This window comes from Peromyscus maniculatus, chromosome 1, assembly GCF_049852395.1.
Source record: "Peromyscus maniculatus bairdii isolate BWxNUB_F1_BW_parent chromosome 1, HU_Pman_BW_mat_3.1, whole genome shotgun sequence".
Lineage (NCBI taxonomy): Eukaryota > Metazoa > Chordata > Mammalia > Rodentia > Cricetidae > Peromyscus > Peromyscus maniculatus.
Genome location: NC_134852.1, coordinates 32,603,723 through 32,628,546, shown reverse-complemented (window position 1 = coordinate 32,628,546; position 24,824 = coordinate 32,603,723). Strand labels below are relative to the sequence as shown.

At 54.7% G+C, this 24,824-nt stretch overlaps 1 protein-coding gene across 3 annotated transcripts; it reads left to right on the top strand.

Moving 5' to 3' along the window:
• The first annotated feature begins 4,512 nt into the window (after window positions 1–4,512).
• On the top strand, window positions 4,513–24,769 carry Erfl (ETS repressor factor like). 3 transcript variants are annotated; one of them, XM_076573767.1, is made up of 7 exons: window positions 4,513–4,617; window positions 5,780–5,856; window positions 18,702–18,781; window positions 22,101–22,335; window positions 22,565–22,760; window positions 22,910–22,993; window positions 23,588–24,769. In XM_076573767.1, exons 1-7 carry the CDS (start codon window positions 4,612–4,614, stop codon window positions 24,059–24,061), a joined length of 1,152 nt encoding a protein of 383 aa, XP_076429882.1. In that variant the 5' UTR covers window positions 4,513–4,611; the 3' UTR covers window positions 24,062–24,769. The 3 variants fall into 3 exon arrangements, with proteins under 3 accessions (XP_076429882.1, XP_015862071.2, XP_042123726.1); XM_016006585.3 differs by having other exon boundaries at window positions 22,876–22,993; XM_042267792.2 differs by lacking the exons at window positions 4,513–4,617; window positions 5,780–5,856 and adding an exon at window positions 17,500–17,572 and having other exon boundaries at window positions 22,876–22,993.
• Window positions 24,770–24,824: the final 55 nt, after the last annotated feature.

Sequence of the window (24,824 nt, the reverse complement as noted above, 5' to 3'; positions counted from 1 at the left end):
AGGCACACGGCTTGAAACACACACAAACGGGAGTTCAGGAAACACAAGTAATGGGATGTTCACACCGATGCCAAGCCCCAGGGACACATGCGCACAGAGACACCCGCCCCCAAAAACCACAGCACTCACCAGCTGCTCCATCAGACTCCCTTGCCCCATCCACACACACTGAGTTTCCACCCATCAGAGCAATTTTGGGGAGCAGTATCGCCCAAGCATGGGGGGCACCCCTAACCCAACTCTGTATCTGCCCTCATACTATCCCTTTAGCGCCACCCCCACCCACTCCCTCCAGGAACCATTTCTCCGGACTTGGCTTCCTCCTCCTCTCTCTCCCCCCTGGTCTGTTGCTTCCCTCAACTCCCTAAGTTTCCCTCATTCTTTATCATCTATCTATCTATCTATCTATCTATCTATCTATCTATCTATCTCTTTCTCTCTAGCCTGTCAGTCTGTTTTTCTAGTTCCTTTATCTGATCTGGCCTTTGTCACGATTTCTCTGAGTCATTAGAACAAGGTGCTAACACCTGGGGGGGGGGTTCTCTCCGAGACGCTCTTGGTGTCTCAGTGTTGCACTTCCTTAATGTCTGTCTGTCTGTCTGTCTGTCTGTCTGTCTGTGTCTTATCTTGTCTGTATCGCTGAGTCCCTGCCTCCACAGAACTAGGCTCTCTGGCTTCCAAGTTTCTCTCCCCCATCTTGTGCCTCCCCATCTCAGAGTCTGTCCCTCTGTCTCCCATCCCGGTCGCTCTGTCCATCCATCTCTCTCTCCCTCCCAGCCCCTCCCTCCCTCCCCCTCTCTCCCTCTCTGTCTCACTCTTCGCCTCTCTCTTTTCTCTCTCAAGTGTTTTCAATTTTATTCTGAGTGGAATTAACTACCCCTGATGTCAAATTGCCGCCGAAATCGATAATAATATCTTTACAAAAGAGGATATTCTTCTCTCGGAGAACGGCCTCTGAAAAATGGAAAATTTAGTCGAAATTGATTCATTACTTGACACTTTATAGAACGGCTGCGTATTGATCGCACCTGTCATGTCCCATCTCCCCTAATCGAAGCTGAAGGCCGGCTCCGATGCCTGCTATTTTTCATAATTCCACCGCAGCCGACAGCTCCACAAACACCGCGCTCTCGCTCAGCCTCCACCTCCCGCGCTAGCCACCACCGCGCGCGCCCTCGGCCTGGCCCTGGCCTCGGGGCCGTGCCGCGCCAGCACCGCGTCCCTCGGTCCATCTGTCCACCGATTCCCAAGATGCCCCGTTTGTCCTCCCTCACCCGAGGCCACTCTCCCTTGCCTTCACTGTGTCCTCCCTGCCCCACCCTGGCTCCAATCTGTCTGTCTGTCCCTCCCCAGGCCCCCTTTCCTCATCTCTCCATCTTCCCCCCTCCCCGCTCCCATCTCTCTCTCTGACTTCCCCCACTTCCACGCCTTAAGCTCGTGGCGCCTTCTTCTGTCCCTATGGCTGACTATCTATCCTTCCAGAACAGCATCTCCTGCCTCCTTTTTTTCTCAACCTTCCATGGTCCCTCTGGGGCTATTAGGCTAGGGTGGGTGTCAGGCTGGGGGGCGGGTGCCACAGTCTGCTATTCCCTCCCCCATCAGAGCGCTCCCCTCGTCTGATATTCACAGTCAATCTGCCTTAGTTCCTGCTTCCCCGTTCCTCTTAGCCCTTCCTCTGCCTCTGGGGAGTGCCGGGCTCCCTCCTGCCTCCTCCCCTAGCCTGGTGTGGTACACTGGACTTGGCCCATCGGGTAGTGAGAATCAGACACAAGGCCTGCCCTCAAGGAACTTGGAGCCTCCCAGGGATCTCCTGGTCAAGCTTCTCCAAAGGACTTGGGGTGATGGGGATGGACTGGGCTCTGGGAATATGGTGGTCCAAAGCTGGGGTGTAGATGCAGTTGGCACTGTCCAGGGATGAGTTCCATGTGGACAGCTGAGTATTTAAGGACACAAGCGCCAAGACTTCAGGTCCCCAGGCTCCACACCCACTTCCAGCTCCACCTAGCTGTGGAATAGGCAGCAAATGATCTCTGTGTCTCAGTTTCACTATTTGTAAAATGCAGTTAACCGCGTATATGTCCCTCATAGGTTGTGAGAATTGGGTTAAAGGCATATAGTGCTCAGGTGTGTAGTGTAAAGGGGACCCATAAAGGTGCTCACCACACTGACGACTGTCAGTGTACAAGGACTAGACTCATTCAGTACCCAACAAGCCTTGCTTCTGCTCCCGTGGCCTTGGGCTGCTATGGGGGAGGGGCTGGGACAATGAATTCTTGGAGGTGAGAAACACTTCATTGCCCCAGGTTCTAGTCCCAGCGCTGTCAGCTGCTGGGGGCGGGGGCAACCTTCAAGGAGGGTCAGTTCCCAGAGCGGGGTCGGTCTTCTTTCCCTCAATAGGGGATTTGAGTTTAATGAATAACACAGATCCTAGATGACCTCTCCCCCTGTGGGCAAAACATTTAGCCCACTGGGTAATGAAGGCTGGTGAGGATGTCCCCACCGCAGGCTCTCTCCTCACTCTCCTAGGGGACATTACACACCCTGAGGGCGTCCTTTCTCTGCAGGGCATTAACTACAGTTTTGTGCTCCTGCAGGCCCCCTGGGGAACTTAACTACAGCTTAATGATCCCCCTCCTGTGAGATGCTTCCTACGGGCAAGCGGGTGTTGGCAACGCTGCTGAAGAGAGAATACCCAGACCCAGGGGGTGTGATACCTCTGCACCGGAATGCAGCACCTGCAGCGAAAGCTCCAGCTTTACTGTGCACCTACTGTGTGCCTTACCGGGCACTGCGCACACCAGTGGCTGCCTCTTACGGGCATCCTCTCCATCCCCCCAGAGCCCCAGAGAGGGAACGTAAATCTCCCAAAGGTGCACAGCACAGAAGGTGTTATAGAGATCAAAGAGGCACTTGGGGTGGGCGAGGGGGACCAAGAGAGTTCTGAACAATCAGATACGTGTTGGTCATGTCACCAAGGACATCAGATCTCTCCTTGGAGGAGGGGAGTATTCTACACCCATGATTGGACACTGTAAGCTGCTTAAAGATGTTAGAATCTCTGGTATTTCTGATTGACCCCCCCCCCCCAGGCTGTCTTTACCTCTCCTATGAGGGTGGAGGGCAGAGTTTAGAGATAAAGTGTGAGGCCTTTTGGATGGCTGAGCGGTCTTATGGGTGTTGCTAAAATTCCAGAGATTCTGTTTGCCGGGAGGGTGTGAGGTGTAGTGTAATAGAGTATGTCATCTGGGTGTTATTTACAGTCCAAAGGTGTTCTCCCTGCATAGACATCTTATCATAGCACACTTCATGACCATAAATGCAGCATTAATGGCTTTTCTCTTCTTTTCTTTTCACCCTGAGACAGCCAAGGCTCACCTTGAACTCCAGATCCTCCTGCCTCAGCCTCTGGAGTACAGAAATGACAAGCAAAACACTCCCCACCCCCTGATTTCCAGCTAGAGGCTTGTGTTGTGTTTTGTTGTTTGGAGACAGGGTTTCTCTGTGTAGCCTTGGCTGTCCTGGAACTCGCTCCATAGACCAGGCTAGCCTCGAACTCAGAGATCCACCTGCCTCTGCCTCCCGGGTGCTAGGATTAAAGTGATGTGCTACCATCCATGTCCAGTTCAGCTAGTGTTCTTGGTGGGTTTTAGCTTTTTTGACAGGTATGGCGTACAAATCAAGGAGTCACATCTATGCACAGTAGATTATTTCCCTCCCAAAGGGTGTCTCATACAGTTGAAGGAGCTCTACTTCATAAAGAATGTCCCATAACTTCCTCCAGGATATTCAGAATCGTGCTCTGGAAACGGGTTGGGGGGGGGCTGCTCTCTATCTTTGGTAAAAGTCAGTCTTTAAGAGCTGGAATAGACACCCCAGGGTCATGTCCCTCACCCAGAGGGGCTTACGTGCAGCCTGGTGAAATTTGATGGCCAATGCTGCCAGGGTGTGTATGTGGGGAGGGGAGTGGGGATGTGGAGAAGGGGGTGGGTGGGGAGGGCTCCCTGCTACCTCCTTGAGTTGAACAAGGTAGAAGCAGATCGGCCAATCCCAGCTTTACACACATTTTAGTGGGTTATTTTGAAGAACTGGTGCTCATCGTAGTGTGTTTGCCCCACCCACCACTCTAAGGGGTAGCTGTCATGTTACTCCATTTTCAGAAGAGGAAACTAAGACTCGGGGATGATGAGTGACTTAGTCAAGTGAGTGGTGGGGGGCGGACCTTCTCTGATACAAAGGGCGACATTCTCACAGCACCGTAGTGTGTGCTCTTGAAGGGGAGTTGGGGTGGTGACTGCCACACCAAGGTTCTAGACACAAAGTATCTATTTGGTCATGCCAGTCTTGCCCTGAGACATACTTGCCTCTCCTGGAGTAGGTGTTTTTTTTCCCCCCAAGGAATGAGATCTTGGATGGAGGTCAGGGTGTGTGACATGTTTGTAATTCCAGAATTGGAGAAATGGAGGCAGGGCCACCTTGAGCAAGAGCTCAAGGCCAGCCTAAGGGACATAGTACGTTGAGTCCAGCCTGGGCTACGTGAGACCATGTCTTAAAATACAAACAAAACACAAAGAGTTCGTGGGACTTGGAAGTGGAGAGGAACCTGACCTGGGAATGGGGGTACAAACTGGGGAAGGGAGGCCAAAAAAGGGAGGATTTGTGAGGGGAAAGAGATTAGGATGGTGGCCCGGGAGAGGGCAAGGTCAAGTTGCAGGAGGAGGTCCTGTGGAAGATGAACTGCTTCTGAGGTCCCGAAGATGGTTGATAGTGTATTTCAGTGTGCCAGTAAGGGTCTGCACCCTGGTGTGTGTGGGGTATGTGTCACGGTGCAGCCCCGCGTCTGTGCATCTCAGTACTGTGTAGGTGGATCAGGAAGAGGTTGGGGGGTTGGGATCGGTATGTGTGCAGAGTGCGTGTCTAGAATAGAAGGCATGGCCGTGCACTTGTGTGCATGTGCCTGCCTCTGTGTTTGGCGGTATGTCTCTATGCCCAGGCTGCGTCCTGTGTATGTTGTGCATGGTTTATGTCACTCTGTCTATGTGTCCCTATGTCCGCTGTCCATGCTGTGTGTGTGTGTGTGTGTGTGTGTGTGTGTGTGTGTGTCCTTGCATAGGCCAGGCCCAGCTTTGCCCGTGTGCGGCAGCGGTCCTTCCACGAGAGCCTGTCCGTCGGTCTGCGAGTTTTCCCGGTGTAGGACAGGGAGGAGGTGGGGAGGGAAGGGGAAAGGTGTTGGGGGTGTCTCTCCGCCCCCACCCCACCCCCACTCCCTCAGTCCCGGGATCGAACCTTATTTAGAGTCGCAATTCGACATCTGTTTTCAAATTTGATCAGCTCTGAACTTTATTTTCCGAGTTTGAGGAAAATTATATTCCATCGATCGCGCGCCCGCCCCCTCCCCCGCACAGCCGCCGCCGCCGCCTCCATATATCTGCTCGCCGAGCCGGGCCGGGCGGCCGCGAGGGCGGGAGAGCGCGCCGCGCCGCGGAGGAGCTAGGGAGGAGGAGGAGGAGGAGAAAGAGGAACAGCAGGAGAGGAGGGGGTGCAGAGGCACAGTCCCCCGCGCCCTGACCCGGGTTCCCTGCTTCCCGTGTCCTGTTCTCTTCTGCGCGCGTCTCTGTTGGGGTGTCTCCTCTGCATCTCTGCTCGTGCCCCTCGTCTCTGTTTCCCTGTCTCTGTCACGCTGTCTCAGGGACTCCCAGACCCCATCCTCTTGGTCTCCATCTCCGCGGGACTCCCGGCAACCCGCATCCCTCGCCCCGCGCCCCGGGGTCTCCTTCCTCAGGACGCCGCGGGGCCATGGCTGCGGGATCCGAACTTTAAACACTTCTCGGACCGAAGCGGATGCGCAAGGCGCGGAAAGTGAGTGAGCGCTGCAGGCCATCTCAGGGGCGGGGATGAGGGGCGGGGATTGCTGCCCGGGGCGGGGGCCCGGGCCGCGGGAGGTGGTCCCCAAAGACCCTAGGGCAGGGATGGTGCCCCAGGCAGGGCAGCCTGAGGGTGGGCGGCAGGGTGCAGCGGCGCCTAACTCTGGGGAGGTGGGAGGGAATCCCTCCGGAGAACTTCTGGACAGGGGTGCGAGGTGGGAGGGATGAGCGCTGGAGGCAGGACCTTGAGACTGGGGTGCAAGGTATGGGGAGGGGGGCAGGGTGTGGAAAGCCTCAGGAACGGGATCAGGACAGACTAGAGTGTGACTATTTGGGGATGGGGACTGAAGGCCAACTTGAGCTTGGGTCTGGATATTTGAGCTTGAGGAGTCTGGACATTTAGGACCAGAGTGCCATGGGGTTTAAAGGTCAAAGTCTGAGGACTCGAATATTTGAGACCTGGGGCTCCGAGCCTAGAGTCAGGATGTTTGGTGCTGAAACCCTAGTTATTTGAGGATGGAGCTGACTCGTTGGGGATGGGACTGGTACTGAGGATTTGGATTTAGGAGAGAGGAAGTCTGGATTGGGGCTGGAGCTCAAGGCAGAGAGTCCACAAAACTGGATCTACATATTTGGTGTGAGAGGTCACACAGTCTGTGGGAAGGGTTATTGGAGCCCGACCTGGGTTCAGCCCATTGGGAGCAAGGAGTGCCTAGACTTGAACTTTGGTGTGGGGATGTCTTGGACATCCTGTCTATTCATCATTCCACCACAGTCACCAGCCCTGTTGGGCTACTTCTGCCTCATATCCACTGCCTATCTCTCCTCACAGTCTCTGTCTCTGCCAGCATCTCTGTGACTTCTTCCAGCTCTCCCAGGAGCCAGGATCTGTCTCTCTAACTCCTTATCTATCTGTCACAACACCTCTCTTACCTCTTTGGCACTAACTCCTAGACTACCCCTCCCAGAATCCCCGTGCCTATCTCCACGTCTCTGTCTCTCCCTCTCCCGCGGCATCTCTCGGTCTCTCACTATCTCTCTGTCTCTGATTCTCCCAGCATCTCTGTCTCTGTCTCCCCCTCGCTGGTTTCCGCTCAGATTAAGCCGGGGACCTAATTCCAGGCCCAGGATCGAATTTTCTGGCAACAAAGGGAAATAGCGAATCGATCGGTCGCTCCGGAGATTAAGAGACAAGCGGCGCGCGGATCTATCACGGCTAAACGGCCCCCCCGCCCGCTCCCCCCGCCCCGCCGGCCCGCCGAGGCCCAGACGCGCTCCGCATCGCCAAACAGCCTCCGGAGCCCGAGCTGCCCGGCAGGCCCAGGCCTCCCCAAGCCCAGAGCTGGAGCCGCGGGAGGAGCCTGTGAGCTCAAACTGGCTCCTGGGAAGACAGCACACCTGTGCTTCAGGTAACACCTTTCACCCGCACCCCAACAAGCAACTCGCCTGTCCCATCCATGTGACCCCTTCAAGTTCTCCACATCTGGACCTCCACCTAACGCGGCCTGATTGGACCTGTCGTGTGTTCCCTTCATCTACTTCTGGGGCTCACAAGGGCAGGCATACACGGGTGCTCCAGGTAGCCCCTGTCTCCTTCAAGCCTGCCCCAGAGATGCTCATTAGCATAAAGTGTCTCACTTAACAGGAGCCCTCTCTTACCTGCCCTCCCGGGTGACACTTGTTTTTCAGAATCTGAACCTCTACCTGAATCTGGGGCCAATTTCATTTCTCATGTCACACAGTCCCCTGCAACACCCAAACCTTCCCCTCAGTTCTCTCAGTGTACTGTTTCTCACATCTTTACATTTAACGTATGCTTCCACTCCAGAAGTACCTGTTACACACACACACACACACACACACACACACACACACACACACACTCCCTTGCACTTAGCCTTCAGATGCAGCATGACCTCACCCACCCTCCTGAGCCATCCTTATACCAGACCTCCCAAAACAGCCTCAGGCCACCTAGGAGCACTCCTGTCACCCCCACATCCCCTGCCCATCTTTTCTATTAATACACTTACAGGTCTGCAACTCAGTTCACAGAGCACCTTAGTGTCAGGTGAAGCTCTGGGTTCCATCCCCAGCCCTCCACAAACCAGGTGGAGTGGTACAGACCCATAAAATCCAGCACTCTGGAGGGGGAGGCAGGAAAATCAGAAGTTCAAGGTCATCCTTGGCTACACAGCATGTTTGAAATCAGCCAGGGCTGCATAAGACCCTGTCTTCAAAAACAAAACCAAAATACACCTTCTGCCATCTTGTTTTCTAAACCCGTCCGGCTCACTGGTCCCAGACGGTCTGGAGGCACATCTGCTTCTCATTTCCTAGCCCCAGACCCCTGAGAGTTCTCATGTACATCCGTTCCCTGCTGTCGCGTGTTTCCTGACACCTTTGCCTGTCCAGGGCCCTTTTTGCAAGGCCTCTGAGAGCCTCACCTCTCACACCTGCATGCTTGACACTCTCAAGTCTCATCTCTACCACGCTCTGTCTCTACAACACAAGACATGGTCTTTTGGCCATGGGGCTCTGCTGCCCTCCCCCCATGTCGCCTCACACCTGTGCCTCAGGTCCTCAGTGTCCCTTTTCTTCCTCTCCTACACACGAATCACCCATGTTCACCCATGTTCTCATGTCATCTTTCCAGGCTGCACCTCCACACCAATGCCTGTCCCTCACCTGTGTACCCCGGGCATCATCCTTCCCCTCTCTCTGCCTTACATCTGTTTAAGCTGTTCTCTGTCACAACACTCTTTCTCAGCATGCTCCAAAAGGGACACAGATGTCTGGGCAAATCCCTTACCCCCATGCAGCTGGCTCCCTACACTGGCTCTACCTCTGTGTTTATTCCTACACCTTTAGCAATCCTCAAGTCTCGGCAAACCAGCTGCCACTCCAACAGACCCTCTCACCTCCACTCTCTGCCCTCTCAACTCATTGGTCACATCTTAAGGACCAAACCTTCAAATCCTATCTTGTCTCCAGTCCGATTCATCCCTTCTCATAGCCCATCTCTACCCACCTAGCTTCTTACCGCTTGAGAGCAATACCTGTAGCATTTGTAAACACGTGATATCTGTGCCTAGCCACCGGCGGCACACGTAGAGACCTCCCCGGAAGCAAGACCTGTGACATAGGCCTGTCATCCCACCTGCTTCAGAAGGTCCGAGTTCAACCTACCTTTGTGAGGCTCTCACAAGGAAAAATTAAAAAGCGGGTTTGCAGGTGTAGCTCAGTGGTAGAACACTTGCTTTACGTGAATGAATAAAACCCTAGGTTTAGCTCTAGACACTAGGGATATTTATTTATTTTGAGACAGGGTCTCTCTTTACATAGCCTTGGCTGCCCTGGAACTCACTCTGTAGACCAGGCTGCCCTTGAACTCACAGAGATCTGCCTGCCTCTGCCTCCCCAGTGCTAGGATTAAAGGTGTGTACCAATATGCCTGGCTTAAGGCTTGGGTCTTCTAAGTGTCCAGGTGATGTGGCTGTCACTTCTGGACATCATAGCCGACTTTGAGCACCACCCATTCACATACACCCCTGGGGACCTGCCCTCCCCCACATTGGTGATGCTGCTGATGGCACTGATGACAGCTGATTTGAAGACCATTTCTGTGACAGGGTGTTGTCCACTGTCACACTCATCCTCACGGGACCATTATAAAGCAGGTGCTTGACTCATGCCCCCATTTTACAGAAAAACAAACTGAGCTCAAAGAGAAGAAATCCTTTCTCCGAGGTCGAAGAACCAAGTCAGACCAAAGCCACGTGACTTCAGAGATGGCCTTCCCAGCCAAACAGGCTTGCTTGCCTCCCATATCCGCCATCAAGCAACCTTCCTCTGAGGACACACCTGTCCATCTTGTCTCCTTAGCAACCCTTGTTTCTCCATCACCAAGAACTAACTTCCCAGCCTTCCTTTGCCCTTGCTATCAAGGGTGCCCAGGCCTCTGCCGCTCTTGTCTCTCACAGACACTGACCCCCTGGGATCAAAGCTTCCTCTCCCATCACCCCTCCCAACACACCCAGACACCCCACCCCTCTCCACAGGGGCCTCTGCCACCCTTTGTCCCATTGCCTCAGCCTGCCTGTCTCTGTTTCATGGACCCTGCATCCCTGTCTCCTTTAGTGTTCCTCCTTATGCCTCTTCTTTTTTCTCCTGTAATTTGGGGGATGTGACCCAGCATCCTCATACATGTCAGGAAAGGACTCCCACATCGACCTCTATCCCAGCAATCTCCCCCCCACACCTTTGATACAGAGTCTAATGTAGCGCAGCTTGACCTTGGGCTGACTATGTAGCCAGCCTTTGCCTGCCAGGTGCTGGGGGATCACAGGTGAACACCACCATGCCTGGCTTCCAGCCCTTTACAGTGTTTCAGACAGAGCCTTGCCCAGTTGCTCAGGCTGGCTTTGAACTTGCTCTGTAGCTCAGGCAGCCCCCCCCCACCCCCGCCTCAGTCTTCCAAGTATCTGGGACTACTCCAGGGAGCTCCCTGTCCCTTTGTACATCCAAGTCTCTCTTCTCTGTATCTTCCACCGTCTCCTCCAACTCCTCTTCTCTTCTCATCTTGTCTCTTGTGCTACCCTTTGACAGTAGAGATACTGGGGCCTTGAAACCATCCTGACCTGCATTCAAGTCCAGGATTCATCACTCATCCTTGTCGGCCTGTTTCCAAGTTAGCGTGCCCTGTCCAAGCCTCAGTTTTCACATCTGTGAAATGGGCACCATGGCAGTTCTGACCCTACAGGTGGTGGTAAGATGGTGCTGAGGGAAACCACAAGGCCAGAGCTATGTAGGGGTTAGCCTTTTGCCTCTGCGTCCTCTCCTGGTCCTATCTCTTATCCGGGGCTACCACATGGCCTGGTCAACAGTTAGGAGTGTGTGTATGGTGAGGAGAACGGATCAAGAGGTGGGCAGAGGAGTCCCAGGCAGAAAGGCCTGGGCATGGGACTGGTGTGGAGCTAGGGACAGGGATCGATCTGCCTCGGCGGCAGTGCTAGGACCAGGATTGCATCTTGTCACAATAATTTATTGCTCTCATCCTGTCTGATCGATGGCGCTGAATTAGCACCGCGCCTGATGCCCCTGGAGCCCCGAGCCTCCCCCAGCCTGGCCGGACCCTGCCCCTTGTGGGATCCCCATGGCAGCCCAGCTCCCAGCGCCCAGCTCTAACCAACCCAGGTCCCTCTGCTGTCACAGGGGCACTTTTGGCCCTGCCCGCTGTCCCTTCTCCCTGTCTGAGTTTCTCTCCCGCTCCCCTGACAGTCCTCCGGGTCTCCCACTCCATTTCTCTGTTGCTGACTTCCAGGCACCCACTTCTCCCATTTTGTCCCCGTCTCCCTGTCTCTCTGGGTTCTGTTGTCTCAGTTCCTCTAGTCCTTTTGCTACGTCCCAACACTCCCTCTAGGGTCCTTCCTTGACTTTGTCCCCTCTCACCTCTATGTCTCTGATTCCCTGTCATGCCTGTTGTGTTCATCCGGATTCCATGAACATATCTGCTCAGTCTTTGCCAAACCCTGCAAGAGAACCCACAGCACCCCCCAGCCTTGCCGCTCATTCTGGAAAACTCCCAATCTAGCCACTGTCACTGAAATTCTCTGACAATGCCACAGTTGTTTTTCTACATATCCAGGGCCCTGTCTATGATGGAGGCCAACAGGTCTACTTTGGGGAGCTAACAGGACCCCTGGGGATGAGGCTGGGGGTGGAGCTGGGAAGAGGCCAGGACTTCTGATAGGTGGGGTGAGGATGAGGGGCTAGGCACCAGAACAGGGATGGTGGTTAGGTCAAGCCGGGGATGGGATGGACCAGGTAGAAGTGAGGAGTGGTGGGTTTTGGAGTAGGGGTGTGACGGACCTCAGGAAACACCAGTGCCCCAAACCTAAAGCTGGGCAAGGCACTGAGGAGAGAGCCGTGAATCCACACTGCATGGGTGGGGGCACACGGGGGTTCATCGCAGGGGTGGGTCCTCTGGCTGTCTCAGCTCCGGTCTCCCTCATCCGCTCTCTTGCCTCTGCCCTAATCCCTCAATTTTCCGCATCTCTGCCCCCTCCTCTGCTTCCTCTGACCCAGGTTCTCTGGTGCCCTGGCTCTCAGCCCTCTAATTTGCTCCATCTCAGCCCCTCTCCCTTCATTCAGTCTCTCCTTGTCTCTCTGTCTCTGTGGATCTAGCTCCCTCTTTCTGGCTTGGGCCAGTCCACTTTCTCTGCTCTGCCTCTCTTGCTCTGCCTCTGGTCTCACCGCGCCCCCCCCCCCCCCGTTGGCCCTTCCTCTCTCTCTCTCTGTGACCCTCTAGCCCCCAGCCTCTTACCCCAGCTCTGGGTCTCTGCAAGGAGCAGCCTGGGCTGGGGCTGCATGCGCCTCCACTTCCTTCCCTTCCCCCAGCACTGTTTTGTAGGCGGGGTGCGTGGCACTGCGGCTCTCACCTCCCTGGGGACTCTCCCTCACCACTACCCCCACTGACATCCTTCTGCAAGCTGGCTGCAGCCCCAGGGACATCTGTACTGAGACTGGGGCTCCAGGAAAGAGACAGAGACTCAAAGAGACAAACATGGCTCCATACAGAGATAGATAGATAGATAGATAGATAGAGAGAGAGAGAGAGAGAGAGAGAGAGAGAGGTGGCTAGGTGGAGTGTGGGTCTCCATTCCTGCCCTCCCAGGCACTGGGCTCCTCTACCCCTTGCCTGGTACTTCCTGACCACCCCAAATCTGGTACCAATTAGACCTCATCTAGGCCCTGGCGCTGTCCTGCAATGAAGCCTTGTCAGAGGTCCCCTTGCAAGTGTCTGTGTGGTGCAGCACACGTAAATATGGCATGTCAATTGTTGTGCGTGTCCCTAGGCACAGAGGATTAGGTGTGTTTGTGTGAGAGGTCGTGGGGCTGCGCAAAGCCACGCACATCATGTCCATGAATGTGAGTGTGTGGTGCTCAGCTGTGCGTGTCTAGTGTGACTGTCCAGAACTCTGGGTTGTGCTGTGTTTCCGCATCATGTGTCTGTGCAGGGCTGAGTGACCAGGGCAGGACAGCCTGTCCCTAAGGGTGAGGAGGTAAGGAGACTGAGTCCAGGAGAAGCATGGTGGGAGGGCAGGCAGGGGCGGTGTGTGTGTGTGTGTGTGTGTTTGTGTGTGTGTGTGTGTGTGTGTGTGTGTGTGTGTGTGCGGTGCACTGGCAGGGGGGTTGCTGAGTGTGAGGGGCCCACCAGCGAAGAGCAGTAGGGCATAGCTACAGAAGTCCCTAGGCCTGCGTCAGCCCCTGGCCGTGTGGCAAAATGATTTGGGTGGGTGCTGCCTCTCTGAGCCTGTGTCCGACTCTGGCTTCAGATGCCGATGGTGTTCTCTGTGTGTGTGCATGCACATGCAGTCATTTGGGAAGCAAAATGTAGTAGGCTGGATAGAATGTTGGTTCGCAGCTGTGTGTGTGTGTGCATGACCAGCCCTGAAGAATGCTAACAGCTATGTGTGTGTGTGTGTGTGGTGTGTGTGTGCGCGTGCACGCATGCGTACACGTGCATACATGTGACCCTGTGATTGTGCATTCCTGTGTGGTTGTTGGATGCTGCATGTGTATACAATGTGAACTTGTGCCAATTCTGTGTGTGAGACTATGTCTATGATGACATGTGAGAAAGTGTGTTTGGGTCACCACATCTGTCTCCGTGTGGACCTGTGTGTATCATGGGTGACCCTGCACATAGGAGTTATAGGGAGTTTGAGTTCTTGCATTTCCTGTGTTTGTGTGTGTCACTAAGAGAAGTAGCAAAGGCTGTATTTAATGTGTGTGGTAGGTGTCATGTGTTTAGTATCTGTGTGTGATGTGTGAAATGTGGTATCTGTATGTAATATGGGGATAGGATGGATGGTATGTGGTAGTTGTGGTATTTGGAATAAGGTATATGTGTGGTTTCACACATACCATGTGGAATGTGTCTTTGTGTGGTATATGGTTTCTATGTGGTCTGTGTGTATAGTATGTATGTGGTGTACATGGGGGGTGTCATGAGTATGTAGATGTATGGTATGTGGCAGATACATGACATGAGGTATGTGGTATTCATGTATATGTTGCATGGGAGTGTGGTGTGGTATATTTAATGTATGTCATGTGCTATGTATGATATATAGAAGGAGCATATAGTCTCGTCCATGGTGTAGTGTGTATATGGTGTATGGTGTGTGTATAGCACGCATGTGGAGCATGTGCAATCCGCTGCACATGGTGTGTGGTGTATGTATAGTATGTATATATTGTGTGTATGGTATGTTGCATGTGTGTAGTGTGTATATGGTGTGTGTGGCACATGGGTTGCGAAGTCGTCTGGAGTGGTGGCACAGAGTCACTCCCTCCTAAGGGCCAGGCCAGAGCATTTGGTTGAGAGAGCAGGGTTGGGAACTGGGTGATGCTGGAGGTAAGGGTGGCAGGCACTGGTGTGACAGCCGCTTCCAGACCCCTTCTTTGCCAGAGCAGCCATAGGTAGCTTGCTGCCTGTGGTGGGACAGTCCCTGAGCATAGCTCTGTATGTACAAGACATGGCTAGAGCATGTGCTGAGCACAGGCACCCGTGTTGTGTGTGACTACAGGGACCACAGCCCTGTACTGGGTGGGACAAGGGTGTACAGTTTATGTAGAAGGGTTCATCCTAGCCAGGGACTGGCAGCATGCCTATGATCTAGGGGTGCGTATGATCTAGGGATGCCCATGACAGAGCAGCATCGTTGTGCATCTCTACTGTGTACACAAATGTGTCCACACAGGCATGTGTGAAGAAGGGTGCATGCTCCAGGGTGTGTGTGTGTGTGTGTGTGTGTGTGTGTGTGTGTGTGTGTGTATGTGGGGGCAGTGGTGGGAGAGGGGTCTTGGGCCGCGTCTCTCTCCTCTTTAGACAGAGCCCCGGAGAAGATATGAAATTTAAAAAAAAAATCAATTTTCATTCCACTTGTGCAGATTGTGTTAAGAGGAGGTGGGGGTGGGGGGCCCTGGGTGAGGGATGAAGGGGCTGGGGGCGGTGTGAGGCCTGAGGCGGCTCCCGAGGCGGCCAGCGCAGCTTAGAGAAATCAAAACAACTGGTTAAACCCCAGCCCAGGGGGCTGGGGTGATGGGGTGAGCAGACAGAGGCAGAGAGGCCCAGAGGCCAAGAGGGACAGGGATGTACCCAGAGACAGAATCAAAGCTACAGAGAGATGGGAACGTCTCTAGATAGAAACACACGGGGATGAGCAACAAAAGACCCCCAGCGACAGACAGACAGACAACGAGGGGGAGGACATGACTGAAGATGGGATGAGGCAAGCATACGTTTTGAACACACACACACACACACGCACACACACACACACACACACACACACACACACACACACAGAAATGCTGAAGAGATCCGTAGATGATGGACAGACAGGCCCATGGTGGCAGAGACAGTGATGATGCTGTCAGTTACTTCTAAGTGGGCACCCCCACACAGCCGAGCTTAGCACTTAGGCCCCCACCCCTTTCTGGGGGTGGGGGCTGCCTGCAGGTTCCCCACTGTGTTGATCATTTTGGGGACTATGACTGTGCCTATGTGTCTGCGATGAGTGTGGCCACCCGAGTTTGCCATCCGGCCGTGGCAGTCTGTCAGGGGCGTTTTGTGTGTCTGTCTGCCTGGGACCCAATGTGTGTGTTTGATGGAGGGCCTCAGGTGCCTGTCCATGTGACTCTGTGTGTTGCTGACTTGTTGTGCTGCTGTGTGTCTGTGTGTCTGGGTGTGTCTCTGTTTCTCTATGGCACTATGTGAGCGATGGTGTGCCTCTGATTGAAGGTCTGCGTTTCTGTATTTCTGAGCACCGGTGAGTGACTATGTACCCGTGTTAATATGCGTCAGTCTACTCAGATCGTGTGTCTGTTACTGTTGTACATGACAATGTTGCTGCCATGCGCAACTTCAATGATGTGTGTGGGTTGCGCTGTGCCCGTTGCGTGTGACTGTGGGTCTGTTGATCTAGACAATGTGTGTTTGTATGTGATGGTGGTGTATGTGTGACTTTGTTGGCCTGTGTGATGTGAGCTGTGTGCTTGCAGTAGGTGTGGGTCTGTGTGATTGTGCTTGGCAAGAAGCAGAGGGAGGCAGCCTCTGCCTGCCCAGCCTCTCTCCAACAGGCTGCCTCACACGCGCACACATTCGGTGCCATGGCTGCGGGCGCTAGAGATGGGGGTGAGGGGGGGTGGAGGAAGCAAAATAAAATTAAAAATTAAAGCTTGCCCGGAGTCCCCATCCGCACTGTGCCGGCCGGTGGGGAGGGGCACGTGATGCGGCTGCTCCCCCTCCTCAGCCACTGGGGCTGGGGCCGTCCGTCCGTCCGTCTGTCCATCTGTCCAGTGGCTCCGCCAAAGCTTCTGCCTGGCCCTATAGCCCCAGGCCGCAAGCCCTACTTCCTCCATGGGTCGATCAGCAATCAATGGGGCCAGGGGGGTGCCAGGGGCATGGTGAGATCAAAGGGGTCCCAAGAGAGGGACACTGGGACTGAAAGAGAGACAGAGACATGGAGATGGGGACTTTGCAAGAAGCAGAGACTCGGGTAGCGAGGCAGAGATGTGGAGATCCAGAAATGGAGAAAGGAGCCATGTGGAGACTAAAGACCCAGAGACCCAGGGACATACAGAGGGGTGGAGACCCGGAGAAATGCTAGTCATGGATGGAGACAGGGACCCAGCTGGAGGGGCTAGGACCAGGTCCTGAGGGCCGGGAGGGGGGAGGGAGGACGTGACACACACAGGACAGAGACCAAACACAGGAGAGATTGGGAAAAAGTGGCGGCAGAGACTGCGCGAAGGCAGAGATGTGTGTGAGAGACGACGGGGGGAGCGTGGGAGCAGGGCCCGGAGCGCCGATCCCACGGCTCCTCGTTATAACGTGTCCGGAGGAGGCGGCGGGGAGTTGAAAGCGTTGGGAAGAGAAATCAAAACCAACACGGAAATGAGAGGGGCCAATGGGGGGTGGGGGTGGGGGAGGGAGGAGGGGGGACCCAGAGAAGCAGCGAGAGCAGGAGGGGGAGTCAGATGGGGGGTGAGTGTGGGGAGAGAGATAGGGAGACGGTGGAGACACACGGGAGAGAGACGGGATGGGCGGGGCTGAGAGGAAGGGAGCAGAGAGGAGGAGGGAGAGGTAGACAGATGAGGGAGAGAGGAGATGGGGGAAACAGAGAGACGTGGGGAGATGGATAAAGTGGGGGGTAGAGAAGGAAATAGGGGTAGGGGAGCAGGAGACAGCCGTGGGGGGGGCGCAGGGAGAGAGAAATGGGAGTAGAGAGTTGAGAGATTCGGGAAGACACTCCAGGTGGAGGGAAGAGAGGCCAAGTGCAGGGAGAGGATGAAACGAAGAGGGAGAAAAAGAGATAAAGAAGGGCTCCCAGAGAGATGGAGTATGGGAGGGATGTCCATTGGCAGGGGAGACCCCAGGAGGCCAAGGAAGGGTTGGAGGAGGTGTAGGGAAGACTGGATACTGGGAGAGAGGACAGAAGTATCCAAGGGGTGAGGTGGGGTTTATGGCTATATGGTAAGGGAGAGGTGTGTGGACGTCTGTAGAACTGCGGGAGTGAGAAGACCTAGTGGGTGGGGTGTCTGAGGGAATACAGCGCTAGGTCTGAAGGGTGGGTGTGGCATGTGGGATCTCTGAGTGCAGGCAGGATGGCTAAACGAGGTCTCTTCTGAGGGTGTCTGCAGTGAGTGTGAGGGGGGCAGATGGCTAAAGGGGAAGGTGTCTGAAGGGCAGCGCTCAGAAAGGGGCGAGGTATCTACGGAACAGGTTTCTGAGGGAGTGGGGATTTGAGGGGCCTTTCAGGGAGGAGGAAGGTCCAAGGGGAAAGAATGTTCTAAGGGGGAGGCGATGCCAGAGGAAGCGGTATCCAGTTGAGGAAGGGGTATCTAAGTGAGGATGCCAATCGGAGGGAAATGCCAATCTGAGTGGACAGGTGTCTGAGGGGGGAGACTCTCTGCAGGGAGGGAGTATCTGAGAGGGGAGGCTGGCTGGTCTTAGAAGGAATGGCTGGAGAACCTCCTTTGAGCAGCAGGTTTGAGGCAGGCGTCCATGGGTTCCGTTGATCAGTCCGCAGGCAGGCTTGGGTGGCTCTACTGTGGGAGGAAAGGAAAGGACTGGTCTGAGGGGAAGGGCTGTGGGGGGGGGGGGAGGGTGCAGCTCCTAGAAGGGTTGCCTGAGCAGGGGAAGGCCATTCTAAGGGGAAAGGATGGATGGAGAACCTTTGGTGAGCGGCGGGTTTGAGGCAGGGGTCTGTGGGCTCAGATGACAGACTAGGGGTGGTGGGGGGTAGTGTCTACCTGGGGAAGAAAGGCAAGAGCTGGGCCTGCTCCTCCCAGCCTGGCCAGCAGTACCCAGCTCTGCCATCTCTGAGCTGGCCACTGCTGCAGTGTGAGCCACAGAGGCAGCTGCCGGGGGTCAGCCAGGTGGGGGCGAGTTTGTGTTTCCGAGCAAGCGATAAATCTGAAGTAGCTGGAAAGAGCCACGCACAGAGGGAGATAGGAGGACCCAAAGACCCAGGGACCAACCCCCTACTCCCCCAGAGGTCAGGCGGGAGACAGGATAGCAAGAGATGGGGTGTGGGGCATCAGGGTGGGTGGAGGGTGTTGAGAACCTGCGAGTGAATGGCTGGACCAGAGAGAGGGGGATGTGGGAAAGTGTCTAGTCAGGGACACCAGGGCTGCCGCTAGGGAGGGAGTGGGGACTGAGGGCAGCTGGGTGGCTGACATCAGACTGAGAGCCTGGGAGAGGGGGAGCCCCGCAGCACCCCACTGGCTGACTGCTTCTCTCCTGCTGTCCTGTCCGGGCTTCTGCAGGGCTCACTCCGCCATGGATTGTAGCTGCGTCTCAGACCTTCTCTTCGCCCCGCCTGCCCTGCCGGCTCTCTGGACCCCTGGTAACTGTCCTGTCCATCTCCACAGCCCTTCCCCTTCCCAGGGGCCGCACCCCCTTCCCTATTTTCCCTCTTCCCCATCTGTCTGTCTTGTGCATCTGTGAACCTGTCTGTCTGGGTCTCCATCAGTCCCCTGAATACAAACCCTTTCATGAGAAACTTGACCAGAAACTTCACGGTCCTCTCTCCCTGCCACCTGCTTGTTGGGACACAAGGGTTGAGGTTCTTTTGGAGGATGGGTGAGGTGTCGAGAGGGATGAGAACTGAGGGGGGGCTGAGATCTGAGATTTCTCCGCCATGTATACCTAAGCCTGCACCTCCCCAGGACCTGCTCCGCTGAGCTCTAGGCTAGGCACAAGAGGAGGGGCACAGTCTGAAGAGAGAATGCGAGGAGGTGAGTGTGGTGCTCAGGCCAAGGGAGGAGGACCTGCTTGGGCATGCAGGGGTCACTGATAGGAGCGAGTCTTTGACACCGACTATCCGTTCTGCTGGCTGCCTGGAGTTTCATTGTGGAGTGTTCGCATGCATCACACTTCAGTGTCCCTGAAGGGGTCAGAGAGGGCAAGCGTCTGCAGGAGGCTGTCTTTGTGTGAACTTGTGTCTGCTTTGCAGACTGGACCACGGAGCCACAGGAGCCACTCTGGACTCCAGATTTCAGGGTCGTGCATGTAAACATTCGGCATCTGCCAGCTTGTGTGCTGTGGCCTCTGCCTTGGCGGGGAAAGGAGACTGTGCTTGTCTCTGGTAGTCCGTGGCATTCTCAGCAGGTATCTGAGGTATATTTTGGAGTGTGTGAGTAGATGGCCCTGGGCCTGTATATCGAGATCTAGGCTTGGTTTTTGGACTGTGTTTCTCTGTGCCTCCCACTGCTAGGTTCTGGGGGTTGTCCATGTCAGCCTGCTGTAGCAGGCCGGCCCTCTCTCTCTCCATTGGATTCCTTCTTGTTTTGTGGCTGTGCAAACATGTTTGTGATACAGTGGCTTTCCCAAGGAAGCGTGCTATGAGTACAGCTAGGCCAGTGTCCATCTAGACTGACTGCTCATGGCACCTGAGGAGAGAATGGCCCAGACTGAAATTCATCTTCCATGGGGACAAGAGCCACCTATCCTTCGGCAGGCAGGGCATCACTTACATACCGGAGGGTAGCCTGGGTGGGGCTCTGCTCCTCCTTGCCTCCTGCCCTTGACACCAGAGAGGGCAAGGAACTTCCCCCTGGATGCACAGCAATGGGTACAGGGACCCAGGTCTCCCAGCTCAACACAGTCCCTCCCATATCCCACTTTATGATGGCTTCCCTAGCATTCTCCCCTTCCTCTTGCATTGCTCTCAGCTTGTTAGAGACCAGATTTAACCCGTGTGTTCATGCTGGGCATGCCAATCTCTGGGCAGGTAGGAGGAGACGGAGGATGATATAGGAGTTGGTGTGGACACTGGGACCCAGAGCTTTCTAGATTGGGAAGACCGGGGTGGGCAAGATCTCTGCTCCTGGCTTCTAGGTGGAGAGTGGAGCCAGATACTCCTCCCAGGGTGAAGTAATGCCAAGTGGGCCATGGGTGTGTTGACATTCACATGCCTGAGTGTGGTCATGGGAAGGGAAGTTGTTCAGTTGTTTTTGTTACCTTGCATGTGTCCATCTGTCTATCTGAGGACTTTAGCATCATTGCTTCGTTGTCTCTATCACATCAGGTGTTAGCTGGGCTGTTGGGCCCATGCATCTCTTTGTCACACACTTGTCAGTGGGTCCCGACAGAGGCCTTTAGCTTATAATTGTGCATGTTGCAATGGATGTGCAATGCTGAGGTTTGGGGCTCTATATATCTTATGCAGCTTGTATCTGGTGTTTGCTTCAGTGGCCCCAAGCAGGAGTGTGGCACTTGGGTGTGGTTGTGTCCCGTGGGATAAGATTGCAAGTGGCTGTGTGATATGCTGTCCACATGGGCACCTATAGGTCTGTGCCTGCATGTTGACACACAACCTCACATTGGAAAGCTTGAGAAGTGTGGACGTGGGAGGGGACACACTAAAGGGAACTGCACAGACGCATATAGGCTAAGTGTGCACCAGGGTGATGCCAGCGGGGCCTCAGGGAATGGGCCGATGGCGAGAGCGATCAGGACAGGGGAAGTATCAAAGGCCTTCTGACAGGGTAGCAGGGTTAAGGGTGATCACTGCGGAGGGTGCGCCCTTTTCAGCCACTCCCCCAGAGACAGCCATGGATGCAGGAAATGTGTCCCTCTCAATTCCATTCTCCCCTTCCTTGGCTGAGCCTGGGATGATTCACCAAGGCACGATGGGAGCACAAGCCTAGAGGCTCTCTCCAGAGGTTTAGGTAACTTAGGAGCAGACGTGAGCAGGGTAGGTCTGAAGAGTGACACACAGATCCCTAAAGATGCTCCTCTTCTTCTTCTTCTTTTTTTTTTTTTTTTTTTTGGGGGGGGGAAGGTCTTGAAATTAAAGACCTAATTTAATCTAGATCATTTGAGGTGATATCCACCTTCATCTGATTAGTGGCTGTGCACGCCATGAAGCCCAGCACTCGAGAGGCAGAATCGGTTGGATTTTCGGAGTTTGAGGCCAGCCAGGGCTACACAGATAAATCCTTTCTCAAAAACACCAAATAAATAAATAGATAGATAAATAAAAAACAAAGTGTAAGATCCAGCTTTAATCTTGATCACACCTTCTGGTGACAGCGTACATATATAAAGGACACTGAAGGAGGAAGCTACCGTTTTCCCTAGCTCTGACTACCAAGCTCACCACTTTACCAGCGTTAGAGCATACTTCCTTAGAATTGTGGTGTATACTGAAGACCAGCTGAGACACACAGCCTCATGAACAGAACTACTACTGAATTCTTCAAATTTCCATCGGTAGCAGCCATTGATGGACTATCTAAACCACAGTTTGTGAGACATTCTAATAAACCCACTTTCTTCCTACATAGAGAGATTCATTCTATTAGTCCTTTTCAGGTAGAGAACCTTGAATAATGCAGTTGTTTTTTCCTTCACCTGCCCACTGATGAAGATGTGCTGACTAACAATAGTGCTCATAACCACATTCTTCCTAGCTCAATTATTCTCTAAGTATTAAACTATCCATGATATCCATTATAAACTATAAACTATCTCCATTCATTTGTCAACAGTTTGCTCTGAATTTCTGAAATAAAACTCCTAAAGCACAAAAAAAAAAAAAAAAAAAAAAAAAAAAAAAGATGCTCCTTAGAGACTGAATGTCTCAGGCTGTGGACTCCAGTGAGACCCAGAACCCCATCTCAGCTTCCTAACCCTAAGGCCTCCTTGTCTTGTGTCTCCAGGGTTTGCCTTTCCAGATTGGGCCTACAAGCCGGAGTCTTCCCCTGGTTCGAGGCAGATCCAGCTGTGGCACTTTATCCTGGAGCTGCTGCAGAAGGAGGAGTACCAGGGCGTCATTGCCTGGCAAGGGGACTATGGGGAATTTGTCATCAAGGACCCTGATGAGGTGGCCCGCCTCTGGGGCATTCGCAAGTGCAAGCCCCACATGAATTATGACAAGCTGAGCCGGGCCCTGCGGTGAGGAGGGGCTGTGGGCCAGGCTCCCATCATGCTCTCTTCTCCCTCCACTGTCCCTTCTGGTCCCCCTAAAAGGTGGGGGTGCTCCCTCCGTATCCTAGGACTGAATCCCATTGGATCCCAGTACTTGTGAGTGGAAGTTGGGTGGGGGGTGGCGACAAGAACTTGAGCCCAGCTGCTGCCTCACCCTCCCTTGCCCCTCCCCAGTACCCCATCCTCTCTCCCACAGTTACTACTACAACAAGCGCATTCTCCACAAGACCAAAGGGAAGCGGTTCACCTACAAATTCAACTTCAGCAAAGTTGTGCTTGTCAATTACCCGCTGCTGGATATGGCTGCCGCCGCCGCCGGCTCCCCACTCTTGTTGACCCCTGGCCCTTTTGGGGGGGCGCCTGGGCCAGATGCTCCACCCCTGACTCCTGAGGTGAGTTTGGATACTGGTGTGTTAGGGCTGGAAGTGGGGTGTCTAGTGTCCCCTACATTGTGATCCTCTCCACAAAGCGGGCTAAGCAGTACTGCCTCCCTACTTCCCTCTCCAGACCCTGCAGAACCTGTTCTCTACCCCACGCCTAGGAGAGCCAGGGGGTCGGACACCCCTATTCGCCCCAGAGACGGATAAACTACGCTTGGACAGCCCCTTCCCATTCTTGGGTTCTGGTAAGGGCCTGGGGGTTGGGGGGATCTGCTCACGTGGAAAGAGAGGACTGCAGGGGGATGCCCAGGCTGGGGTGTCTGGAGTCTCTCGGTGGGTACATGTGTTTAAAAGCCAGGGTGGGGGGTGAGAATGTAGCTCAGCTTGCACAAAGCCTCAGGTTCTCAACACGGAAGTAGCTGGGTGTGGTGCACACACCCGCAATCCCAGCACAAGGGGCACAGGAGCTGCAAGATCAGGTCAGTGTCAAGCTGGACTACAGGGGACCCAGCATTCAGGAGGCTGAGGCAGGGAGATTATGAGTTGGAGGCCAACTAGGCTTATGTAATTGGAACATCTCAGAAGACAAATCAAGGCAGAAACGATGCTGCTGAGCAGCTTATGGGGTGGGGGTGTATGTGGCTACTTGGCAGGGAGGGGTTTGGGGGAGGCAGGTTAAAGGGATGAAGAGAAAAGTGGGGGAGGTGAAGCAGAGGCGAGGTGGAGTACACAGGGGAGGGAGAGCTCCTAAGAGGTACACCCACTGCGCAGGCAGGCAGGCAGGCTCCCAATGGCCAGTGGGCCAGCCTGACTTGCTCCCTATGTCCCTCCCCCACCAGGTGCCACCGGCTACTCCAAGCCTCCCGGCCTGTTGGGTCCTTACGGCCGCGCCTTCCCCGAGTACCCCTGGAACTTTAACCCATACCTCACGGGCCCCTTCCCCAAGTTGCCCCCCTCTCTCTACCCACCTCACTTCTACCCTAACCCTTTGGGTTCCTTGGGCCACTTGCCCTCTGCAGGGGCAGGGGGAGGTCCCATGGCTGCACCCCTGCTTGCCGCAACGGGGGAGGGCCTGGGCCCTGAGCGCCCCTCAGGGCTGGCAGTGGCCCCTCGTCTGGCCCTGCCCGGGGCTGGAGGTCCAGAGGCCACCCTGGGTGGGAAGGAGGACAGCGACTCCGAGCTGGAGATCACCGACGTCAGCGGCTGCAGCTCTGACAGTGAAGGGGATGAGGGGCTGCCTGTGTCCCCCAAGATCAAGTCAGGCAAAGGGGGAAATGGCAGCTGAGCGGGTGCAGGGTGGATGCCGCTGGTGACCAGGGCAGTCTGGTCTGCCCTTACTACCAGCCCAAGGTCCAGGACCAGCCCATGACATCCTCCCGGCCATCTCCTCCAAACCCTGAGTGGAGTCACACCTTCTCCAGAGTGGGGAGGGATAGGATGGCCCCCAGTCTCTCCCCAGGTTCCAATTTGAAGGGGATAACCACCTGGCCCCACTCTCAAAGTGCAATATGGCGCCCAGCCTCCCCTGACCTCCTATGTGCTGTGACCTGCGTGTTTGTGTGGCGGTGTCCCCAATCCAATGCTGGCCCCCTCTCTTGAAATCCTCCTACACAGGCCCCCTTGGGGACAGGGAGCTCAGAGCAATAACCCCGCCCCCAGCCCCCACCCAGGAGGGGCCCCCTCCCCACTGACTCCCCTTGAAATCCCACAGCCTCTTCCAGAGTTTACTACAAAAATAAAAGAACAAGAGTGTGAGATGTGGGCTACCTGGCATTTTGGATGACCATGGGGCTCCAAATTAGGGGGGTGGGGAGTGGGCACCTCATAGCGTGTGCGTGTGTGTGTGTGTGTGTGTGTGTGTGTGTGTGTGTGTGTGTGGCCACTGTTTTAAGTAAATCGGGACAGCAAGATGGCCTCCAGGACCCCGATGGAGGAAGGAGAACCGACTCTCACATCTGTCCTGACATGGCACACGTGTACCCCACCCACAATATACTAAATAAAACTGTAAGACAAGAGAATGAATGGATGGACAGCCTGAAAGGAGCCAAGAGTCACGGAGGAGACATGGGTCAG

Coding starts and splice junctions, on each gene's coding strand:
- Erfl (XM_016006585.3), top strand. Junction 18,782..22,100: donor GCCGGCTCTCTGGACCCCTG/GTAACTGTCCTG, acceptor TTGTGTCTCCAG/GGTTTGCCTTTCCAGATTGG. Junction 22,994..23,587: donor CTTCCCATTCTTGGGTTCTG/GTAAGGGCCTGG, acceptor CTCCCCCACCAG/GTGCCACCGGCTACTCCAAG.